Source organism: Scheffersomyces xylosifermentans (genome assembly GCF_036884685.1).
Source record: "Scheffersomyces xylosifermentans strain CBS 12540 chromosome Unknown RJT20scaffold_3, whole genome shotgun sequence".
Lineage (NCBI taxonomy): Eukaryota > Fungi > Ascomycota > Pichiomycetes > Serinales > Debaryomycetaceae > Scheffersomyces > Scheffersomyces xylosifermentans.
The window spans coordinates 1,417,902-1,437,138 of NW_027042941.1; the positions used below are offsets into that span (position 1 = coordinate 1,417,902).

The window sequence follows — 19,237 nt, forward strand, 5'->3', positions numbered from 1 at the left end:
ATTGTACTATATATATATCTAATTTTTAAAGATAGCACCTAATGCTTTTCCCACTAAACCTCTGACCTTCGAAGAATCCAGTTTGGCAAAGCTAACTAATGTGGCAAAACTGACACTGAAAGCAATTGTTTCCAATTGTAAATTAGTCTTGGTTGGTTCTGGAGAAACAAACGTACCCATTGCTTTAGGTGCCACGAATAAGGACAATTCCTTTCTTCTGGATGGAGTCTCTAAGAAACAACTGAATCCTGAGGCTAAGGCTCCAATTTTTGGTGAAATCAGGTCCCAAGTAGCTTGTGACACACCGGGAAAGAGTGAAGTGAGAGGTTCATTTCTGAACAAGCACAAGAAGTACCAGTTCAACGCAGTAAATGTCCCAAGAAACATAGCTGATCTAAAGGAGCTCACGATTCTCTTCGTCGCAGCACGTCTACGAAAGATGAACATGATGACATTGAGGGTTCCGTACAACTTAAATGCAAATTTGAACTCTTTATAAAACATATTAAGAGCATGGCCCGCACAACTCTTTGTATCGAAGGAATGTATTACCACACATGGAAGCTTCTTTCGTATTGTTAAGTCTCCCAAGCTAGGATCCTTATTATACTTTTTACAGAACTCTTCGAAATGATGCTGCTCAGAAGGTAATTCTTTAGGAGGGTTCTTGGGGTCGATGTATTGAAGCTTTCCCTCTTGAATATATTTCATACCTTTTACCATGTCTAAGTCAGTATTTGACGCTGAAGTGATCCATTTTCTATACCCAGGGGACAATTTCTCGGGTTCGTAGAACCAGGCTACCATGATAAAATAGCAAGAAACGATGAACAATAGGGCATCGCCGTATGGGTAAACTACTTCCTCTTTCAAATTGTAGTATGATAGCAAGAATGGTGCATAGACCGAGAATAATGAATCCAATGCACGAGTTACCAACGTCAATGTTAGATCTAATGTGTAATAACGATCAAAACTGACAGCTTGCTTCTGGAAAGAAGGGAAGTTTAGCAAAGCTGCTAGGAAACTCGCTATTAATGTAGCTGTGAGATCAACACTCGAACTTGGAAGTCCTGCCTTGGTCAACGCTATTTTAGCTGCTGGAGAGAGGATGTTCAAAGTTGCAATTAACTTTCCAATAAATACTGGGAAGCCCTTGACATCAAAGGCTTTGATAAGGATTCTACGAATGGTGGCACCAGCTTCTCTGATATCCCTAAGTCTTAGCAAGTTAATGGTGCGTGCAATGATCTTGGGGAGAACAATGTATATATAGGCCAAAAAGAATGAAGTCACCGTTGATCTGGGTAAAATGGCCTTTCGAATAACGAATCGTATGAGAAATATGGCATGCTTGAAATTTTTCACTACGAACCTTCTTTGGCGTTTCGATGGTAATATTGCTATTCTTCCCAAGGAAGTAGTAGCAGTAGAACGGCTCATAGCTGTAGGCAAATCAAGATCGCAGACTCTTTTGAATAACACTTACTTAAAAGCACTAAGAAAAATATTCAACGAAAGTATAAGACTACGACAAACTACTAACTTTCCATAACAGAAAAAATTAAATAAACAAAGACAAACTTTGATCCATATACGTACATGAAGCAAACTACATCTAGAATAATATGTCAAAAATATGGTACTCCTCACGTGAGCCTGGTTCCAATCATGTATACCAAGACTACTCTATGAATTCCAGTCTATATATAATCAGCTGTTTTCCTGTCTAGCTGAGGAGAGTTTAAGAAAATTTCGGTTCCAAATTTGGTTTCAATTCCTCCAGTTCCAAGCGAAGATGTCCAAATCAGATCACATTGTGTTTCATGCCCTTACACAAAGAACTTAGACTTTGGAACAATAACTTGACTACTTCTAACTACATACTTACCACTTTGTTCTCCCCACACCATCAGCTTCTGATGCCCATGCGATTGAGGGTCCAAATGCGGGGCGTGGGGCGCTCGGCTTAAAATAGAAAATTGCAAGATTGCAAAAAAAAAGTCGCCAAATGGGAAAATCAATAGATCCGAAGAGATGTAAATTAGACGACGGGTGCTAGACGATGGACATGGGAGATTGTACTAAGCTGTTAGTATTCTACGCCAGTGGTGTGATGTATAGAAGAAATGCAAGATCTAGAACGAAGGGTGACTCGCAAAAGAACTAGACAGTCGACTGGAGATATAAATAAATGTGGAATTATATATATGAATAAATATTCTATAATAGTCATTATCGTTAAAAGTGGCTGTTATGCTAATGAAGTAAATTTGGCCGCAGATTTATGGAAGACGAGAAAGCGAAAGTCTGGTGCATGGTGGCTCTTGTAAAAGTTCCGCATAATTTCTGCTAGGATGAGTCAGACCCAGATATGCTATATTTACCATTCAAAGTAATCCGACTTCCTCATTGAGTTATACTTGTCTACCTACTGGAAGGAGAAAGAATATCATGGGGGTAACGGCCAACGTTCAGCAGCTGTCGTGAATGAGAAATTCGAGGTGGGTTTGCCGAATCAAGAATACTTTCGTTTGGTTCGTCCCTGGGTATCAATTTTGATGCATCTCCTGTCGTGGTATTACTAATGTCCGAAATGGCACTTGTGTCAATAGTCATTTCAGCATCCTCATCTTCGTCCTCCTCAAGTGAAGGTTGGGCAGACATGGTTGTTCCTTGTGGCCTCTCGACTTTTATATTCGGAACACTTGGTAAATGAGGAGGTCCTAATTCAGTGGGCGATGTAAGGTCTACAGACATATTCTCCGATGTTGATTTATGACGTTTGTGTTGATTCGGCTGCGGCGGCTGTTGTTTAAAAGGATTTCCACCTCCGATGTTAGGTCCTTGTCCGGGACCCTCTGGTTTCCAGTGATGAAACTGGATAATATGCTGGAATGAAGTCATGGACTCCTGTGACGGTGGTTGGTTCAGCTTGCTCTGCTTGTGAAGCGGTTGGGCTGGCGATGGCTTTACTTGAATTGTGGATGTTGCACCCAATGGTGACTGCAATTGGACAGGGTTAGTGGGATTACTTTGTGGCTGTAAGCTAGCATTCTTGGCTATCGCCAGTTGCGAATATTCCGCCGGAGCCAAGTCTATGGGTTTACTTCTGCCCACTCTGTTGCTCGGAGACTCTACAGGCATAGAGTAATGGCGTTGATGCAGTTGAAGCGGTCTGGTTCTTCTACTTAAAGCTCCAGTTCCAGTGGTCGGTACACCCCTATATGGAGTCGTCGGTGTTGCAAGATTGGCCACAGCTGCAGCTCCAATTTTCGCAGGGGAAAGTGGCCTCCTTACAGACGACATGTTAGAGGAAGAACCAGCTCCAAATCGATAGTTCATTGGTGGTATAGGACTCGCGTTGAGAGAGTCCTGGAATGCTCCTCTGGGAGGTGCTCCTCCGCTACTAGACCTACTATGGCTCTTCTGGAATCCTACGGGTTGCTGCGTTTGTGTTTGTGTTGGTTGTGAAGATTGTTGATGTTGCTGTTGACGAGACTGCTGTTGAATTTCCTGCTTCAATTGCTGTAACTGCTGAAGTTGAGGATTGTCGGGAGACTCAGGTGAGTTTCCAACACACATAAGAGGGATGAGATTTACTGGGATTTGAACCTTTAATGCAGTTTGGATGATCGAAAAGTTCTTGTTGGCTATTTCCACTTTGTAGAAGTCTTGTTTAGTCTTCTCTTGTTCGGCACGCAACTTGATGGTTTCTATAAATGCTTCTTCTGAGTAGGGGAACGAAGTGACGTTTGGTCCTAGCAAAGAAAGTAAACCTGTCTGGTCAATATTGGTAATCTTTGCATTCGCTGCGGGCGGAGATATTTTGGATCGATCGTATGACGAAGCGGATGCCGTAGTTGCTGCAGAAAGTGGTCTCTTCAAAGGATTTTGTCTGTATTCCTGTTCGGGCCCTATTGTGGGATCTCTTTGTGAGGTTTCTTGCCCAGCCGCCGAGTTTGGTTGTGGGTTTTCATCAACACGATTTGGATTCGGGTTGTTTGAAGACGCGGACAGCGATGGAGAGTCCCTATTGGAGAACTTGTCAATGAGCGAATGGACGCTCATGGATGCGGACATGGTTACGGCAGTGCTGTAGGTAGTTTACTGGAGGTTTTTGTCCGAGTGTTGAACTAATGGACGGTGGGTTGAAGAGTTTGCTCTCTTTTATGATTTTTGTATATTGTATAGCGGGTGTATATGGGTAAGCACACGGTTTTTAGCGGGCAGAACAGACAGACCAGAAAGGGGGGTGTTCTGATGCAACGCGATGAAGATGGTGGTAGTATTAACCACACGAAATGCCGTAAATGACGAAAAGATGCTGTTTTACCACGAACAACAACGGATAAGAACTGGTCACTACTACAATCCACCAACAACAAAACACTAACAAAGGATGGTTTCAAGTACTAAAATATCAGGACGCACAAAAACGAATTTTTAAGGTACAGTGACAAGCAAATTTCAGAGTTGCGTGAGAGAGAGTAAAAGACCGGAGGGGCTACCACAGAGTATGGTGTAGAGGGTAAGGTAAGGTGTAGGGTGTGAGTCGGGTGTAGTGAAGTAGAGGATACGATAACGAGAGAGCAGAAACCACGGAAAGTGTAGATTAAGGGTGGACATCGAGGGTGGCATTATGGATGCAAGACAGGCCATATAGCTATAATTGTCTGTGACTATAGATTTTGACACAGTCAGAGAGAACAGTTACATCGATTGCGGCAATGACCTGCAAACGTATGGTCGAGACATTGCTCAGTGAATAATTAGGTGTATGTACAGATAATGTGTGCGGTGTAGGATGATGTATGCGACAGATTATGCCGTGATTCCAGGATTTAGTGTGTGGGAGTGTGCCACGGCCGGCATTTTTATTTTATGGGCAGCAACTGTATGTTCTCCCCAGTGGGTCTCAATGATGTTACTATCGCCCTTAGGCGTTTCTCGTGGTCATAACCCTTGTGCTGTGTGCTCTAATTAATATTACTATTATTAATAACGAACATCTTGAATAATTAATAATAATATAAATATTAATTGTTTTCTGTTCTTCGCACCATTTTATTTTTTGCATGGCTGCTAGTTATCAGCACCACTGGCAAATGTTGGATAATCGACGATTAATCGCTGTCTCTTCCTCTGTTCAGTAAACTCCCTGAAATCCCTGCAGCATCATCTGACGCTCCTGCCCATCTGTATATTTCCGGGAGAAGACAATCGGCAGCCCAATCTGGATCAGTTGTGAATCGCTGCGGAAGTATCATACGGAACAGTCCCAATTGAGATAAATTACTGTGTGCACTCAGACCCAGGCTCGGAGTACATAAATCACCACCGTGATCATCTATTTGTTCAAATGTTATTCTTCGCTGGATTCAGGCAAATTGGCCTAAACATGGAATGCTTGTGGTCATTTCTGCTCACAAGAACTCGCAAGAACTCTAAAGTTAGCCAATATTATAATGCTAATACTCTCTTGGTATATCTGGCCTGGGCTGCGAAATACCAGGTACTAGATAACAATGAATGATAGCCACATTATTATTACCTAAATCTCAATGTAATTCTCGGTATCATTCGCTCATAAGTGCCACCTGTCATAATACAAGTGTGGGAAGTTCTACATCCAGTTAGTGTGGAGTATTCTCCACCTCCACTCATATCCCACTTTAATTTAACCCTTTCTGGATGGTGATAATATCTCCTACATATATTTACTCGCATGTATGTCCTTTTGTTGCAGCATAGGCCGGATACGCAGAAGACGGCTCACATGAAGTGCTTTAAGTGATTCCAACTCTTATCAGCCCCTTGGGACGTGGTAGGTTCCTGTTTGTGATCATTTTATAGACTTTGATGCCGATCTTTAACGTCCCTCGTTGAGGTGGAAGTCTACCTTAACTGGAACGTTCTTGTCCGCACTTTTCCTAAAGTGTATGCATCTGTCGAGTGCTGCTTATGTCTGTCCCCTAATGCATGAAAAGGATTCCTTGACATGTGACTAGTCGTGTTATTGATGGATGAACTGAGAGTACGGAGGCTTGGTGCATAGAAAGACGGATATAAAAGTAGATCAAATCCTGAACAGGGTTCTCCAGTTTTACCTCATTCTCGCTAGCTTCGTTCAGTGGTTTGATCTCCGCTTCAGTGATGTCGTATTTTGTATGCTGATCTCGTGGAAATTTCATCTTTTTCGTCAATCTTTTGACAATGAAGATGACATGTTTTTTGTGACATGTCTGCGTCTTCGTACACTATTCGGTTGACTTATGTGCCATTTTCTTGTACATCCACTTTCTCTGTCTAGGGAAATACTGGTTCTATTTTTGTTCTATTATGTGATGCAACATTCTCTATGGAGCCTTACTGTACACCGCCATATGTGGTAATGTTATAGAAAATATCCTTGTGTGCTGTAGTACAAGCATTAATTGTCATCGTTTAATAACACCATCCATTGTCTGCGTTTGTGGGATCTCCTTTTAGCATTTACTCCATTTTCGTTACGAAAGTTTCCTCTTTGGGCCTGACTCCTCATCTGGACTTTTTGTGGTTGCGATCTAATTGGTATATGTGAGAACTTACTTCGGTTATCGTGAATACGAAAGCGGTATGTAATATATCGGGAGAAATGTTGTGTGCTACAGTGTCGAGATAGGGCCATTTTAGGCAGAAGAAGTTTAACCTTTTCAATGCAGTAATTTTCAACTACTATGTAAGTAAGTTACCTATCCTATGAAGAGAAGTCCCATAGCCATATGAAGTTACCAATAAACCTGCCTCCCTACCTACTTAACTGTGTGCCATATTCTTTTCTGCGGTATATAGCTCAATGTATAGTCAAAAAAAAAATAAATCAATCACCAGAGAGTATTAGGAAAAATAGCAACAAACTCACCAAAGACCACCAGGAAAGTTCAAAATTCTCTCCAATTCCACTAAAACTACCAAAACGATTTTAAATCATCTACTTCTATCTCATTTAGTGCTCAGGTGACACATCTGTAGCCCTTCTCAATATACCTATGACGCAAGCACTATAGACCCTTCCACAGCCACTCTCTCATACAAACAAACACACTACAAAGTAGAGGACGCGAAAAAACAATAAATCAGCGGTAAAGAGCTGATTATCTGCAGTCACTTTGCTCAAAGTTATTCTTTTTTTAACTGTGCTGTCGTTATTGACTATGGACATACCAATACAAATGATCTGTTAAGACGCTTGGAAAAGAAGACAAGACGGGAAATCCGTGAAGGTGGCTACTCTTAGTATAGACCATTCAATAAGACCGATTTTCAACTTGAAAGCAAATCTGTTGAAAAATGGCCAAGAACAAGAAGAAGCTGAACAGTCCTAAAGTGGTTGACACTTCAGTACCGAAGCCTGAACAAGATACGGATGAGATCGTAGATCTCGAGACAGCTGTCGATACCGAAGAAACCGAAAATGGAGCTCCTACAAATGGAAGTATCGTAGAAGGCAAAGACACAGAGGCCGATAATGATGGAGAATCTATAAAAATTGCTGAATTGCAAAAGAAAATAGAACAGTTAACTTTAGAAGTTGAAAAGAAAGATAAAATAATACTGGAAAATGCTTCAAAGCTGAACGGAAAGGTCGAGGAAGAAGAGTCGAATAATGTAGATTATAGTAAAACACAAGAGTTGATAGAGCAATTGGCTTCTACTCAGAAGGAGCGTGACGAAATAAAGTCTTCATATGATGCGTTGTTAAGTAGAATGGCTACTGTTAAATCTATTTTTAGCAAAATGAAAGAAGCAGAATCAGCTTTGGAGGAGTCTCAAAAGAGTCTCGATCAATTTAAAGAAGAAAATGCCATCTTGAAGCACAAATTGCAAGAGACTGAAAAATCAGCCAATGCGAAAGCATCAAGCTCCGAGCAGAATGATGCTTTGATTAAAAAGTTAACTGAGCAAAATGAAGATTTGAACAACGAATGTGACCGTCTATCGGATGCTTTAACTAAATCTAGAAGAGAATACCAGGTCCAATTGGAAGAATTGCAAGACGAAAAATACAGTTTGGAAAATCAAAACTCTAAATTATCTAAAAAGATAAATGAACTTAAAGTCGAGATAACAGAGTTTAATTTGATAAAAGATGAGTTGGCCATGGAAAATAAGAATTCTCTTCTCAAAATAGAAGAGCTCAATGATAAGAATTCTTCTAAAGACGTAGAAATAGTTCAATTGAGAGCTTCGATAGAGAAAATCAGCAAGGCCGTTGAGGAGAGACAAGTACAATTTGGAACAAAGGAGACGAACTACAAGCAGCAAATCGGCCTTCTTGAAGAGGAAATTGCCCTAGCAAAACAAGACATAGCTTCCAAGTTGGAAGAATTGACTTCCACACAAGAACAATTGGCCAAACTTCAGGAAGAAGCTAAACAAATCGATCAATTAAAATTAGATATAAATAACAAGCAATTGATCATTGGAAAATTACGTCATGAAGCCATTATTTTGAATGAACATTTAACCAAATCTCTTACCATGTTGAAACAACACGGTGGTGAAGGCAACAAAGCAATTGATAAGGAATTGATTTCGAACGTCATAGTCAGTTTCTTGCAATTCCCTAGGGGAGATACAAAAAAATTTGAAGCTTTACAATTGATCAGCGCCTTGTTAGAGTGGGATGAAAGCCAAAGAATAGCGGCTGGTTTGAGCCACAGCACACAAGTTAACAGAGCTGACGACGACTCAAAATCTGGAAGACAAAGTTTCGTCAATTTGTGGACGGATTTCCTTGAGAAGGAGTCCAGCAGCACCAAATAATGTCAGCTTTATTCCACAATAAAACCTTCTCCAAAGCAATGTAAACTATACATCTCATCAAAAATTGAACCAATGCATCAACTTTCTTGAAGTATATCAAAATACACAAAAAGCTCCTTCACATCAGTCATCCCTACCTTACTAATTGCATAACTTATGTATATATATATAGTCAGGACTACCGTCTTAGATATACATGAGTAACCACTATTTCCTCCCAATCTTATAAGTGTAGTGATTGCTCTAAGACGAGAGTGGTATAAATAACCCAAATTCTACTCGAAATTTCTCCCAAAAATGACAAAACTATCAAATAATGTAATATCTTATTGCAAATTTGCGCTTCTTAACACCAAAATAATCTGTACTTCTATAGCAAGATCCTTTCCTTAAAATACCCACTAAAGCCACTAAAACCATTCTACAACTACACACAGTTACAGCCTTTAAATTAATAACATCACTCTTACACATCTCTACCATTTTCATGCCTACCATTACCCACCCATCCTCATGAATTTGCAGCTTTTTGCACTAAACTTCATCCATCAGCTTTCCCTTCTATGGCGCTACCATGTCCATTTTCCAGCCAATTTAAAAATCGCGTCTTCCTGATCTTGAAAAATCACGATTTGATTATGAAGCTAGCTAATGAAGTGGATACTATAGCCAGTAATCATTGACAATGCTGAAACCCGGTGGTAATAAGAGTATCACTGAGTTTTTTAAAGCGGTTGGTGATAACAACGGGAAAAAAGTGAGTGATTTCGATGTCAATTGATGGTTCTACCAGTCTTATGATTAACGAGATTCCAGGTGATTGCTAGAAGACTTTTACTAACAGACGTTTAGGCTGCCAAAAAATCGGCGCCAGCGGCTACCAAAAGAGCAGCTAAGGTGGTCCATGAGATCATAGATGATGATGAAGAAATCGAACAGTCTCCAAAACGCTTGAAAACTACTAAAAACTCAACTAGTCCTTATTTCAAGGGACAAGTAGGAGCAAAACCGACAAAGAAAGAAGTCATTAGTCTCGAATCAGACGACGATTTCAATATGGATGAAGATGATGCATTTGATGATGAGGATGATGAGGCATTCTTAGCTGACGATCTTGAAGAGATTGCGCCTCCTCCTCCAAAGACAACGAGGGCGTCAAGACAAGCACCTTCACCAAAAAAGGCAAAGCCACAAACACCTAAGAAGACACCAACAAAAGCTACGGCTGCTAAGAAGGAGATTGCCGAAGAGGAAATTCCGGTCGTAGAATCACCCACAAAGAAGGTAAAGAACACGGCAACGCCTAAGAAGACACCAGTTAAAAAGGAATCAACAACTGCTGCAAATACTGCAAGCACTGCTTCATCCGCTATTACCGCTGAGGAGGTGTTGGCAAAAATTCCAAATGCAGAATTACCTGAGGTTGAAGAGGGAAAGAAATTCAACTTCTTTGCCAAAAAAGCAGCTGACGCCTCTACAGGAACTGGAGAAAGCATCGATATCCCTGAAGCGCTGCCGAACTGCCTATCTGGTCTTACTATGGTCTTCACAGGAGTCTTGCCTAGATTAGATAGAGATTCCGCAGAGAATTTGGCAAAAAAGTATGGAGGTAAGGTAACCAAGTCGATATCAGGAAAAACTTCTGTGGTGGTCATTGGAGACGAAGCTGGACCTTCCAAGATCGCAAAGATCAAAAAATTGAATATTAAGGCAATTGATGAAAACGGCTTTATTCAATTATTAGAAAGTATGCCTGTAGAAGGTGGAGGAGGTGATGCTGCCATCAAGGCCAAGATTAAGCGAGAGGAAGAAGAACGGAGAGTCATTGAAGAAGCGGAAGCCGAAGAACTAAAAGCCCAACAGGAGGAGGAAAGGAAAAGGAAACTTTTGGAAGCAAGAAGACAAGAGATAGTAAAGAAAAGTTCCAGCTCCTCGCAAGATAGGATCCCTGAAGATGTTCCAAGGCCTATTTCGGACAGCGAGAAATTGTGGACAGTCAAATATGCTCCTTCAACACTACAGCAGCTTTGTGGTAACAAGGGGCAGGTTCAAAAATTACATACCTGGCTCGAGCAGTGGTTTGACAATGCAAAACTGGGATTCCAGTATGGAGGAAGTGATGGTGGAGGAAAGTTTCGTGCCTGCTTGATCAGTGGACCTCCAGGTATCGGAAAGACTAGTGCAGCACATTTGGTGGCCAAAAACCTTGGATTTGACATTTTGGAGAAGAATGCATCAGACGTCAGATCCAAGTCATTATTAAATGCCAACCTAAAGTCTGTCTTGACAAACACCTCTGTTGTCGGTTTCTTCAAACACCGTGATGAAAACGTAGAACACACAAAAAATGACCGTAAATTTTGTCTCATTATGGATGAGGTAGATGGTATGTCAAGTGGTGACCATGGTGGTGCCGGTGCCTTATCAGCATTTTGTAGGGTTACTAATATGCCAATGATCTTAATTTGTAATGATAAATCGTTACCAAAAATGAGAACATTCGACAAGGTTACTTACGCACTCCCTTTCAGGAGGCCGTCAGAAATGGAAGTCAAATCAAGATTGATGTCTATAGCACATCGTGAAAAGATCAAATTAGACGCAAATGTCATTGGTCAATTGGTACAAGCTACTGGTAATGATATTAGGCAGATGATTAACTTGTTATCAACGGTTTCTAAAACCCAAAAGTCGATCGGATCAACAGAAGCAAAGGATGCTGCAGCCAGTTGGAAGAAGCAGACTATTCTAAAACCATTCGAAATCACAGAGAAATTATTGCATGGACAAATTTATTTGCCTTCTGCCAGACATTCATTAAATGACAAAATCGATCTTTATTTTAATGATATCGACTTTACGCCATTAATGATTCAAGAGAATTATTTGTCGACTAGTCCAACGAATTGTACATCGATAAGAAATCATCTTGAGAGAGTTGCAAATGCTGCTGATGATATTTCGCAATCAGATCGTATCAACTCCTTGATTAGATCAAGTGAACAACAATGGAGTTTGCTTCCCTTCCATGGTGTCATGTCATCAGTCAAGCCATCACTGGAAGTTGCAGGTGTCTTAAAACAAAGAATCAACTTTGCTGGTTGGTTAGGGCAAAACTCGAAGACTATGAAATATCAACGTCTCTTACAGGAGTTGCAATATCACACAAGATTGAGAACTTCTACTGATAAAAAGGAATTAAGATTGGACTACATGACTGTTCTTCTCAAAAGAATGACGGATCCATTGATAGAGAAACAGGAAGATGGTATTGATGATGTTATGGATGTCATGGACTATTACTTCTTGTCCAGGGAAGACTGGGATACAATTAATGAGCTCGGAGTAGGTGGCGATGTCACAGCGAAGATCTCGACAAAGGTGAAAACTACTTTCACCAGAAAGTATAACTCCACGACACATCCAGTAGCTATATATAAGACGGGTAATTCAGTGGGAGCTGGAGGTGCCAGGAAACAGAAAGTAGATTATGAAGACGTCATCGAAGACGACACCAACGAAAAAGAGGAAGAAGAAACAGAAGACAGTGATAAGATAGATACGAAGAAAGACAAGTTAATTAAGGAAGTCAAGCCGAAGAGGGCCGCCAAGGCAAAGGCTAAGCCAGCAGCTAAACCTAGAGCCAAGGCTATAAAGTAGAGGCAATCATGGTATGGATTTAGCTTCTATATTATTTGTTCTCTTACCATTCTTACTGTATAATAAGTTAAGTTTATCTTTTATAACCGCATACCGCATTCCACGATACAATTTCATCCAAAGACGCTATGTAGATATTGCAGCTGTGTATTCATATGCAACACTGCAGATTCCAAGCAGAGGGGTCCAATGATGATGATGATGTACATGGTGAAGATTTCTGGACGATATTGTTTTAGTGTTCTCTGAAACTGATAAAGTACCTAATATCTTTGCTATGAGCTAGTTGGCACATTGTCACAACCGATTTCACATTCCCCGACCTCCATCAGTTGCCGTGTCTACGTATATTGTATTATTTGACCTGTGCTGCAAGTGAGGTCTCCTGCAACAGTGTCGCAGTTCGTACTACTCTGCGGTTTACGACAAATCTTACGACACTGAAAATTTTCCGAAATCTGGAGAGGCACCATAAGAACTTGAAATTCTCCAAACCATGAACGGCACTAACCAGAATCTGTGGTTAATTGTACAAAACCCAGGAGGGTTCAAGCATGATGATGTGATAATGCGAAAAAATGATCCGAGTGATTTGGTGCCGTAGCAGCAAGTTCCAAATTATGCAGTTCATGTGTTGAACATTCGGTAACGTTGTATGTATGATATGTATGATTTGTGGAGGAAAATGGTACACGAACACGCGGGTAAACAACTTAGACGTGTGATCTGTGAGTTCATGTTATCGGTATCTCATTACCACAGGATATGTTCAATTATTCTCATATTCTGAACTGTGTTGCTGTATCACCAGCACCACTGCTGATATTATTAGGCACAATTCGCTCCAATTTGCTCATTCCGATCCCAGGCCCCCATAAATTCTAAGTTCAAATATATTAATCGTGATCACCAGTTGAAAAATTATTTTGTGATACTGGTAATTTTATAACCTAATAATATTCTTATTATCTCATCCCACCAGGAGTAATTCATAAGTTCGATTTCTTCATCCCTGTTTAAAACATAACACACGATTACTCACCATTGAAATCGGTGAAACGGTGAAACGGTGAAACGGTAAAAACTGGGCAAATGGCAATAACCTGGCCTGTCCCTTCTATACCTATACCTAATCTTTTAACTATACTTCATACCCTATTCTGTTGTCTCCTGCCGCTTTGATCCCGCTCATCTCCGGCTTCCACTAGTAGCTACTATTCACTATCTGGAAGATCTTTACTCTCCGTTTACGTTGTTCCGTTCCTCGCTCGCCCTTCTCACTCACACTCACTCACTCACTCACTCACTCACACTTACCACCGTAACCCCCCACTTTTAACTTCGAAGGCTTGAAGCTGCATTCCGCTAATTTCTTTTCTTCTTTGTTCCCTGCTTCCTTTCTTCTCACAGACTTCATATTACCGTTGTCTCTCTTTACCGTTGTTCTCATTATTACTGGCGTTCTCTAGTACGGTTGTTAATTATTAATAATATTAATATTTGTTTGTTACAGCATTTATTTTCTTTACCTGCTCCTCTTTCTGTTTCTGTTCGTGTTAGCAGTAATAAATTGTGTTTCCTCGTACTATTCCAATTACTGCCTCCGGTTTGGTACTGTAAATAATTGGCTAGTTATATCACTCCAGCGAAAAACCTACCACCGTAACCTGAATTGTCTATATTTCAGTGCGGTTCCACTGTCTCCAAGGTAGTTGTTTCTTCTCTTCCTGCTTCTTTTTTTGTCATCGTTTAACTGCTTTTCACTTCGTCAGAGTATAGTCATCCCGCCGGTATTCATACCTTCCTTGATTATAGCCGTCATCCACTCCCGTGGAGTATACCTGTTACACTTTCCTTTAACTGTTTCACGCCAGAGTTTCGTTCCTGGCCGTCGTCGGCACTCATACCGTCAGTTACATGTCTTCTTAAATGTCTAATCCAGGTCCTCCATTGTTCAACATCCCCAACACGAAGCGGACCAGCAACAAATTGCCGTCATTACTAATCCCGTCGCCAGTGTCACTTCGCCAGCTCAATGACGCCAACTTGACCCAGTACCGACAGCAGCTGCTGCAGCAGAACCAACAACATCCCCAACAACCATCTCAGCAGCAGAATCACATACAACAAGACCAATACAACCTGAACCATCAACAGTTCCAGCAACAACCTCAGTTTCAACAACCTCAATACCAGCAACAGCAGTACCAACAACAACAACAATTCCAACAGCAAAATACTCAGAACCAGCAGTTTCAACAGAACCAACAAAGATCACAGTCTGTATCTTCTGCCAGCAGCTCTATTTATACCCCAAGCACTATTAACTCTCCTTACAACAACTATACAAGCAACTCGAACTCCAAATCCTTGAAAAGGAAGCCTCCTCCAATCGACTTTCTGAAAGTTAGTGGCTCCTACTCATATACACCTGAAACTGTGTCGCCTCTTCCTAATATAAGTCCAAATAGCGACATACTATCAGAGGACCAGGGCATGGACTCCGGTTACTCATCTAATGACCTCTACAACAATAATATTTCTAATTCTAACGACTTTCATACAAATTCCATCAGCAGCAATACCACCAACACAAATAGCATTAACAACGGAAATTTCAGTACTGACAACAATAGCTTCAAGCCACAGCATGACGTTCATTTCATGGATGTAGCGGCTTCTCTTGATCCCGCCAATAAAGACATCGAAGATCTCTCGCCAGAGGATTGGAAGTATTTGGCGAACTCCAAGAAGATTGTAGAAGTCAGTAAACTTGGTGAGGGAAACGGAGGTAGCGTCTCTAAATGTCGAATTAAGGGAGGCACCAAGATCTTTGCTCTCAAGTTAATTAACGCAGATCCCAACCCGGACGTTCAAAAACAAATCATCAGAGAGCTACAATACAATAGGCTTTGCAAAAGCACGTATATTGTGAAGTACTACGGAACTTTCATGGTGGAGGCACAATCTATGATTGGTATAGCGATGGAGTATATGGGTGGAAAATCTCTCGATTCCATCTACAAGAGAGTAATTGAATTAGATCCAACAAACAGAATCAATGAGAAAGTTATTGGTAAGATCGCAGAGTCGATCTTGAATGGTTTGAACTACTTGCATCAACATAGAATTATACATCGAGACATCAAGCCATCCAACATATTATTAGATGGGGAGGGAAATATCAAATTATGTGATTTTGGCGTTTCTGGTGAAGTTGTCAATTCGTTAGCTACGACATTCGTAGGCACTCAGTACTATATGGCACCTGAAAGAATAAGAGGACAGCCATACAGTGTGACTTCCGATGTGTGGTCTCTTGGACTAACATTGTTGGAGGTTGCCACGGGTAAGTTTCCCTTTGATAGTGGAGCTGATTTGGCGACTTTGGGACCAATAGAACTCTTGACTTTAATCTTAGAGTACGAGCCAAAACTACAGGACTTACCTGACGAAGAGATCTTCTGGAGCGATTCATTCAAGAACTTTATTTCATATTGTCTCAAAAAGAGCAGTAACGAGCGTCCGTCTCCCAGACAATTGTTGAACCACCCTTGGTGTGTAGGGCAGCTGAATATCAAGGTGAGAATGGACAAATTCGTAAGGAAGTTGTGGGGTGATTCATTAGATGATTAGATGGAGATCAGTGAGCCAAGTGCAACTTAGAGAGGACGATTGCGGAGTCGTATTTTATTCACATGAATGCAGATCACACCGAATATAACATTTTAATAGTTAGATTTTACCCAATCCAATGCATATGCCTAATTTAAAGAGAGAATTGTTCTCAAGTATACTTTTGTTTAGTGACTTGGATGCCAGCTATAAATTCAAAAAAAACTAGCCGAAGGTTAATAATTCTCTTCAAGTACTACTTTTTAAGGGTTTCTCAATGTAGGGCACAGCGATTTTTCACTTTCTCATAAGACAACCCTACAATGATCCATATTTCTTCGTATTCTTTTTAAAAAAGAGAATCTCTCAGAATTCAGAAGTCCTCTATCCACTCAAAGTAACCCAATTCATATACTTCCAACGTGTTTTCTCTCGGTATCACTCACTACCTGCTCCACCTAACCTCTCACCTTCAAGGGCATGTTTAGCCGTACGTCTCCCTCGTAAAATCCACAGAAAAATATCAGGCACAGAAAATTTACTAGAACCACCAATTTTGTCGCGTGATAAAAAGTCATATGATCAAATTTATATCACATGATATTAATCTCGTGACTTGTGTCCATCCAATCACAGAAAATCAAAAATAATGTTCATCTGAAAAACACAGTTAACAGTATAAGGATAGCATAGGTATTTGTAAAAGCTACCTAATAACCACGATTGCCAGTATATAATGCCTGTTCCATTCGAGGGTTTATTGCCATACGCTATTATGACCGCCTTTTTCGGTCTCGCGGGCCACGGTGTTGGTTTCGTCAGATACTGGGACAATGGCTGGAAGAAAGACAGATTCGACTTGGACCAGTGGGATGAACGTATGATGAACCGTGACTTCTTGTTGACTGGTGTCAGAAGAGGCCAATCCAGCGACCCTATTGCTCCGGAGTCGTTTAAGACTGCCGAGGTCAAATTACAGAAGTACTACAGTCCTTACTCCGAACAATACTTCTCGTTCAGAGAGAGATTATACAGAGGTTATGTCACCGGAAACTGGGACTTCTCGTAAATGTATGGTTAACAATGTTGTTTTTTGCTACGAGCATAGGACTATTTCATACAATTTTGGCTGTAGAAGCTAGAAATTCATACTTTACCCTGTAATTGTTCAGTTCCGTCATAGAGTTATCTCAAAACGCAGATGTGAAGATGATTACCGTTCATTCATAGAGAAGTAGTCATGTTTCATCATCTTGTATTGCATTTATTCATTCCCCAGGCTTTATTTATCTCATGTTTTATGTTTTTAATATAAAAGATTATTGAAAGTGGTGGTGCTAGAGCATCATTTTTAAAGTCGTAGAACAAAGTGACACTATCCCCAGTTATCCCTAACAGAGATATGCTACACTATATCGTAGGAATCTATGTTGTCGTTATTTAAAATATGTTTATAGTCATCTAGCCCTACCCAACTCTATGTGTTCTACGAATCCTACAATATAAATTTCTCTGTGAATGCTATTTCTAATGCAAGTTACTACTAATATACATAAATCGGCTCTGAAGACTATTTAAAGTCCTTGTAAGTCCATTTCTCAGTAATCTTTGGAGTGTACTTTCTTCTCTTGGAAACTGGAATTCTGGTCTCGATTTTACCAGTGGATTGCAAATTCAACATCTGGTCATAGAATAAGTTACCTTCTGGCTTTAAGTTTTTCAAGTTATTTGTTAACTCGTCGGACAACTTGACCTCCAATGGAGCTTGAACTGCATCGTATTTAAACAATTTCTTTGGTTTATTGGAATTTTTAGTCTTTGTCTTCTTTTCTGTCTTCTCTTCCTTCTCCAAAATTTGATCTAAGTTCGTTAAATCTTTCAATTGTTTCTTTAACTCCTTCAACTCCTGTTGCAACAACTCTCTCTTCTTGTGTTTCTCTATTCTATTTCTCTTAGTCTTAGTCTTTATCTTAACCTGTGTTGGCTTGTTGATAGAAAGTTTATAGTCAGCTTCGGTTGCTTCTTCAGCTACTTCCTCCTTTTCATCATCTTCACTATCAGATTCGTTATCATCTAATGTGTTAATCAAATCCTGGATCTTTTCTCTGTGTTCGGCCATCTTCTGTCTGTTAAGTTCACGCTTGTACTCGATTCCATGCTCCTTATTGATTAAAGACTTCCATGACTCCAATGATGGGTTGTATGATTTACCAGCATCCACGATCTTCTTGTTTAAGTCGTTTTCAAGTATTTTGATTGGAGCAGTCTTCAAAGTCTTTGGTACAACCGATGCAACAGTGAATTCACTGGTTGAGGAGAAGTTAGCAATAGGTGTATTGCTCTTCTCTGCGACCTCTGCTTCTTCTTCGGCTCCCCAAAGGTCTTTATTCTTCACGTGTATCAAACCATCTTTGTCGATTCTATTCTTTATTTTCGACTCATCTTTGTACTTTCCTCCGGCCAATTTCATCAATCTCAATACCTCGGTTTTCTTAACACCCTGAATCGTATTATTAACGACCTTGCTAGCTTTTGGGTTAACTAAAGCGTCTACTTTAGATTTATTGGTGAGAATTTCCTTCGTCTTGAGTTTCTTTTCTGGACGCTTACTAGCTATGGTTGAAGAAGGTGAAGAGTCGATGACAAAGTCTTCTTCATCCACATCGGTAGACTTTCTCTTCGTTCCTAAATGGACTTCATTCTCATAGTTTTCTTGTAAACCAGCTTCCACATCCTCGATGTCTACGTTCTTTCTCCAAGCTTTTTTGCCCTTTCTTGAAGGCTGTGGTTTCCTACCTGCGGTTTTGCTTGTTCCGGCCATGATATAGTCCTACTGTATGCCTTTAAATGAATATTTCACCTATACAACTAATATAGTAGACATACAAATTCTTTTAGAGATGAGGGCTTTCTTTTTTTCAGTGGACTGTACGTAACACAATTTTTTTATGGTGATGATTTCACAGCCATTTTTGTATGGGGAGATAGAAGGGGAGCAGAAGGTTAGAGATTGCAAAGAGAGGAGCAAATGTCTAGGAAGGGAAGAAATTGAAAAGCAAGTGGAAGGGTAGAATAGGCTAATATTCTTGCTATTTATAATTGTAAATATATTTAATTTTTTTGGTTGTTGGGCTGATATGGACAGAGTGTGATG

At 40.3% G+C, this 19,237-nt stretch overlaps 7 protein-coding genes across 7 annotated transcripts; 4 read left to right on the forward strand and 3 right to left on the reverse strand. All coding sequences in view use genetic code 12, as the record gives it.

Annotated features, from left to right (window-relative positions):
* Nucleotides 1-2: 2 nt before the first annotated feature.
* RJT20DRAFT_37275 (uncharacterized protein) lies at nt 3-1,935 on the reverse strand. Its single transcript, XM_064919883.1, has one exon. The coding sequence runs from the start codon at nt 1,441-1,443 to the stop codon at nt 19-21; it is 1,425 nt and encodes a 474-aa protein (XP_064775182.1). The 5' UTR covers nt 1,444-1,935; the 3' UTR covers nt 3-18.
* Nucleotides 1,936-4,277, reverse strand: RJT20DRAFT_37276 (uncharacterized protein). Its single transcript, XM_064919884.1, has one exon. It carries the CDS (start codon nt 4,081-4,083, stop codon nt 2,428-2,430), a length of 1,656 nt encoding a protein of 551 aa, XP_064775183.1. The 5' UTR covers nt 4,084-4,277; the 3' UTR covers nt 1,936-2,427.
* Nucleotides 4,278-7,001: 2,724 nt separating this feature from the next.
* RJT20DRAFT_37280 (uncharacterized protein) lies at nt 7,002-8,920 on the forward strand. The gene has a single exon (XM_064919885.1). It carries the CDS (start codon nt 7,333-7,335, stop codon nt 8,806-8,808), a length of 1,476 nt encoding a protein of 491 aa, XP_064775184.1. The 5' UTR covers nt 7,002-7,332; the 3' UTR covers nt 8,809-8,920.
* Nucleotides 8,921-9,493: 573 nt separating this feature from the next.
* RFC1 (replication factor C subunit 1) lies at nt 9,494-12,468 on the forward strand (the record flags this gene model as incomplete). Its single annotated transcript, XM_064918314.1, has 2 exons — nt 9,494-9,565; nt 9,661-12,468. 2 exons carry the CDS (start codon nt 9,494-9,496, stop codon nt 12,466-12,468), a joined length of 2,880 nt encoding a protein of 959 aa, XP_064775185.1.
* Nucleotides 12,469-15,132: 2,664 nt separating this feature from the next.
* MKK2 (mitogen-activated protein kinase kinase) lies at nt 15,133-16,104 on the forward strand (the record flags this gene model as incomplete). The annotated part of the gene is made up of 1 exon (XM_064921491.1): nt 15,133-16,104. The coding sequence occupies one exon, from the start codon at nt 15,133-15,135 to the stop codon at nt 16,102-16,104; it is 972 nt and encodes a 323-aa protein (XP_064775186.1).
* A 546-nt stretch (nt 16,105-16,650) lies between these two features.
* On the forward strand, nt 16,651-17,589 carry RJT20DRAFT_127251 (uncharacterized protein). Its single transcript, XM_064916961.1, has one exon. It carries the CDS (start codon nt 16,820-16,822, stop codon nt 17,150-17,152), a length of 333 nt encoding a protein of 110 aa, XP_064775187.1. The 5' UTR covers nt 16,651-16,819; the 3' UTR covers nt 17,153-17,589.
* Nucleotides 17,590-18,963, reverse strand: RJT20DRAFT_154659 (uncharacterized protein). The gene has a single exon (XM_064919101.1). It carries the CDS (start codon nt 18,902-18,904, stop codon nt 17,654-17,656), a length of 1,251 nt encoding a protein of 416 aa, XP_064775188.1. The 5' UTR covers nt 18,905-18,963; the 3' UTR covers nt 17,590-17,653.
* Nucleotides 18,964-19,237: the final 274 nt, after the last annotated feature.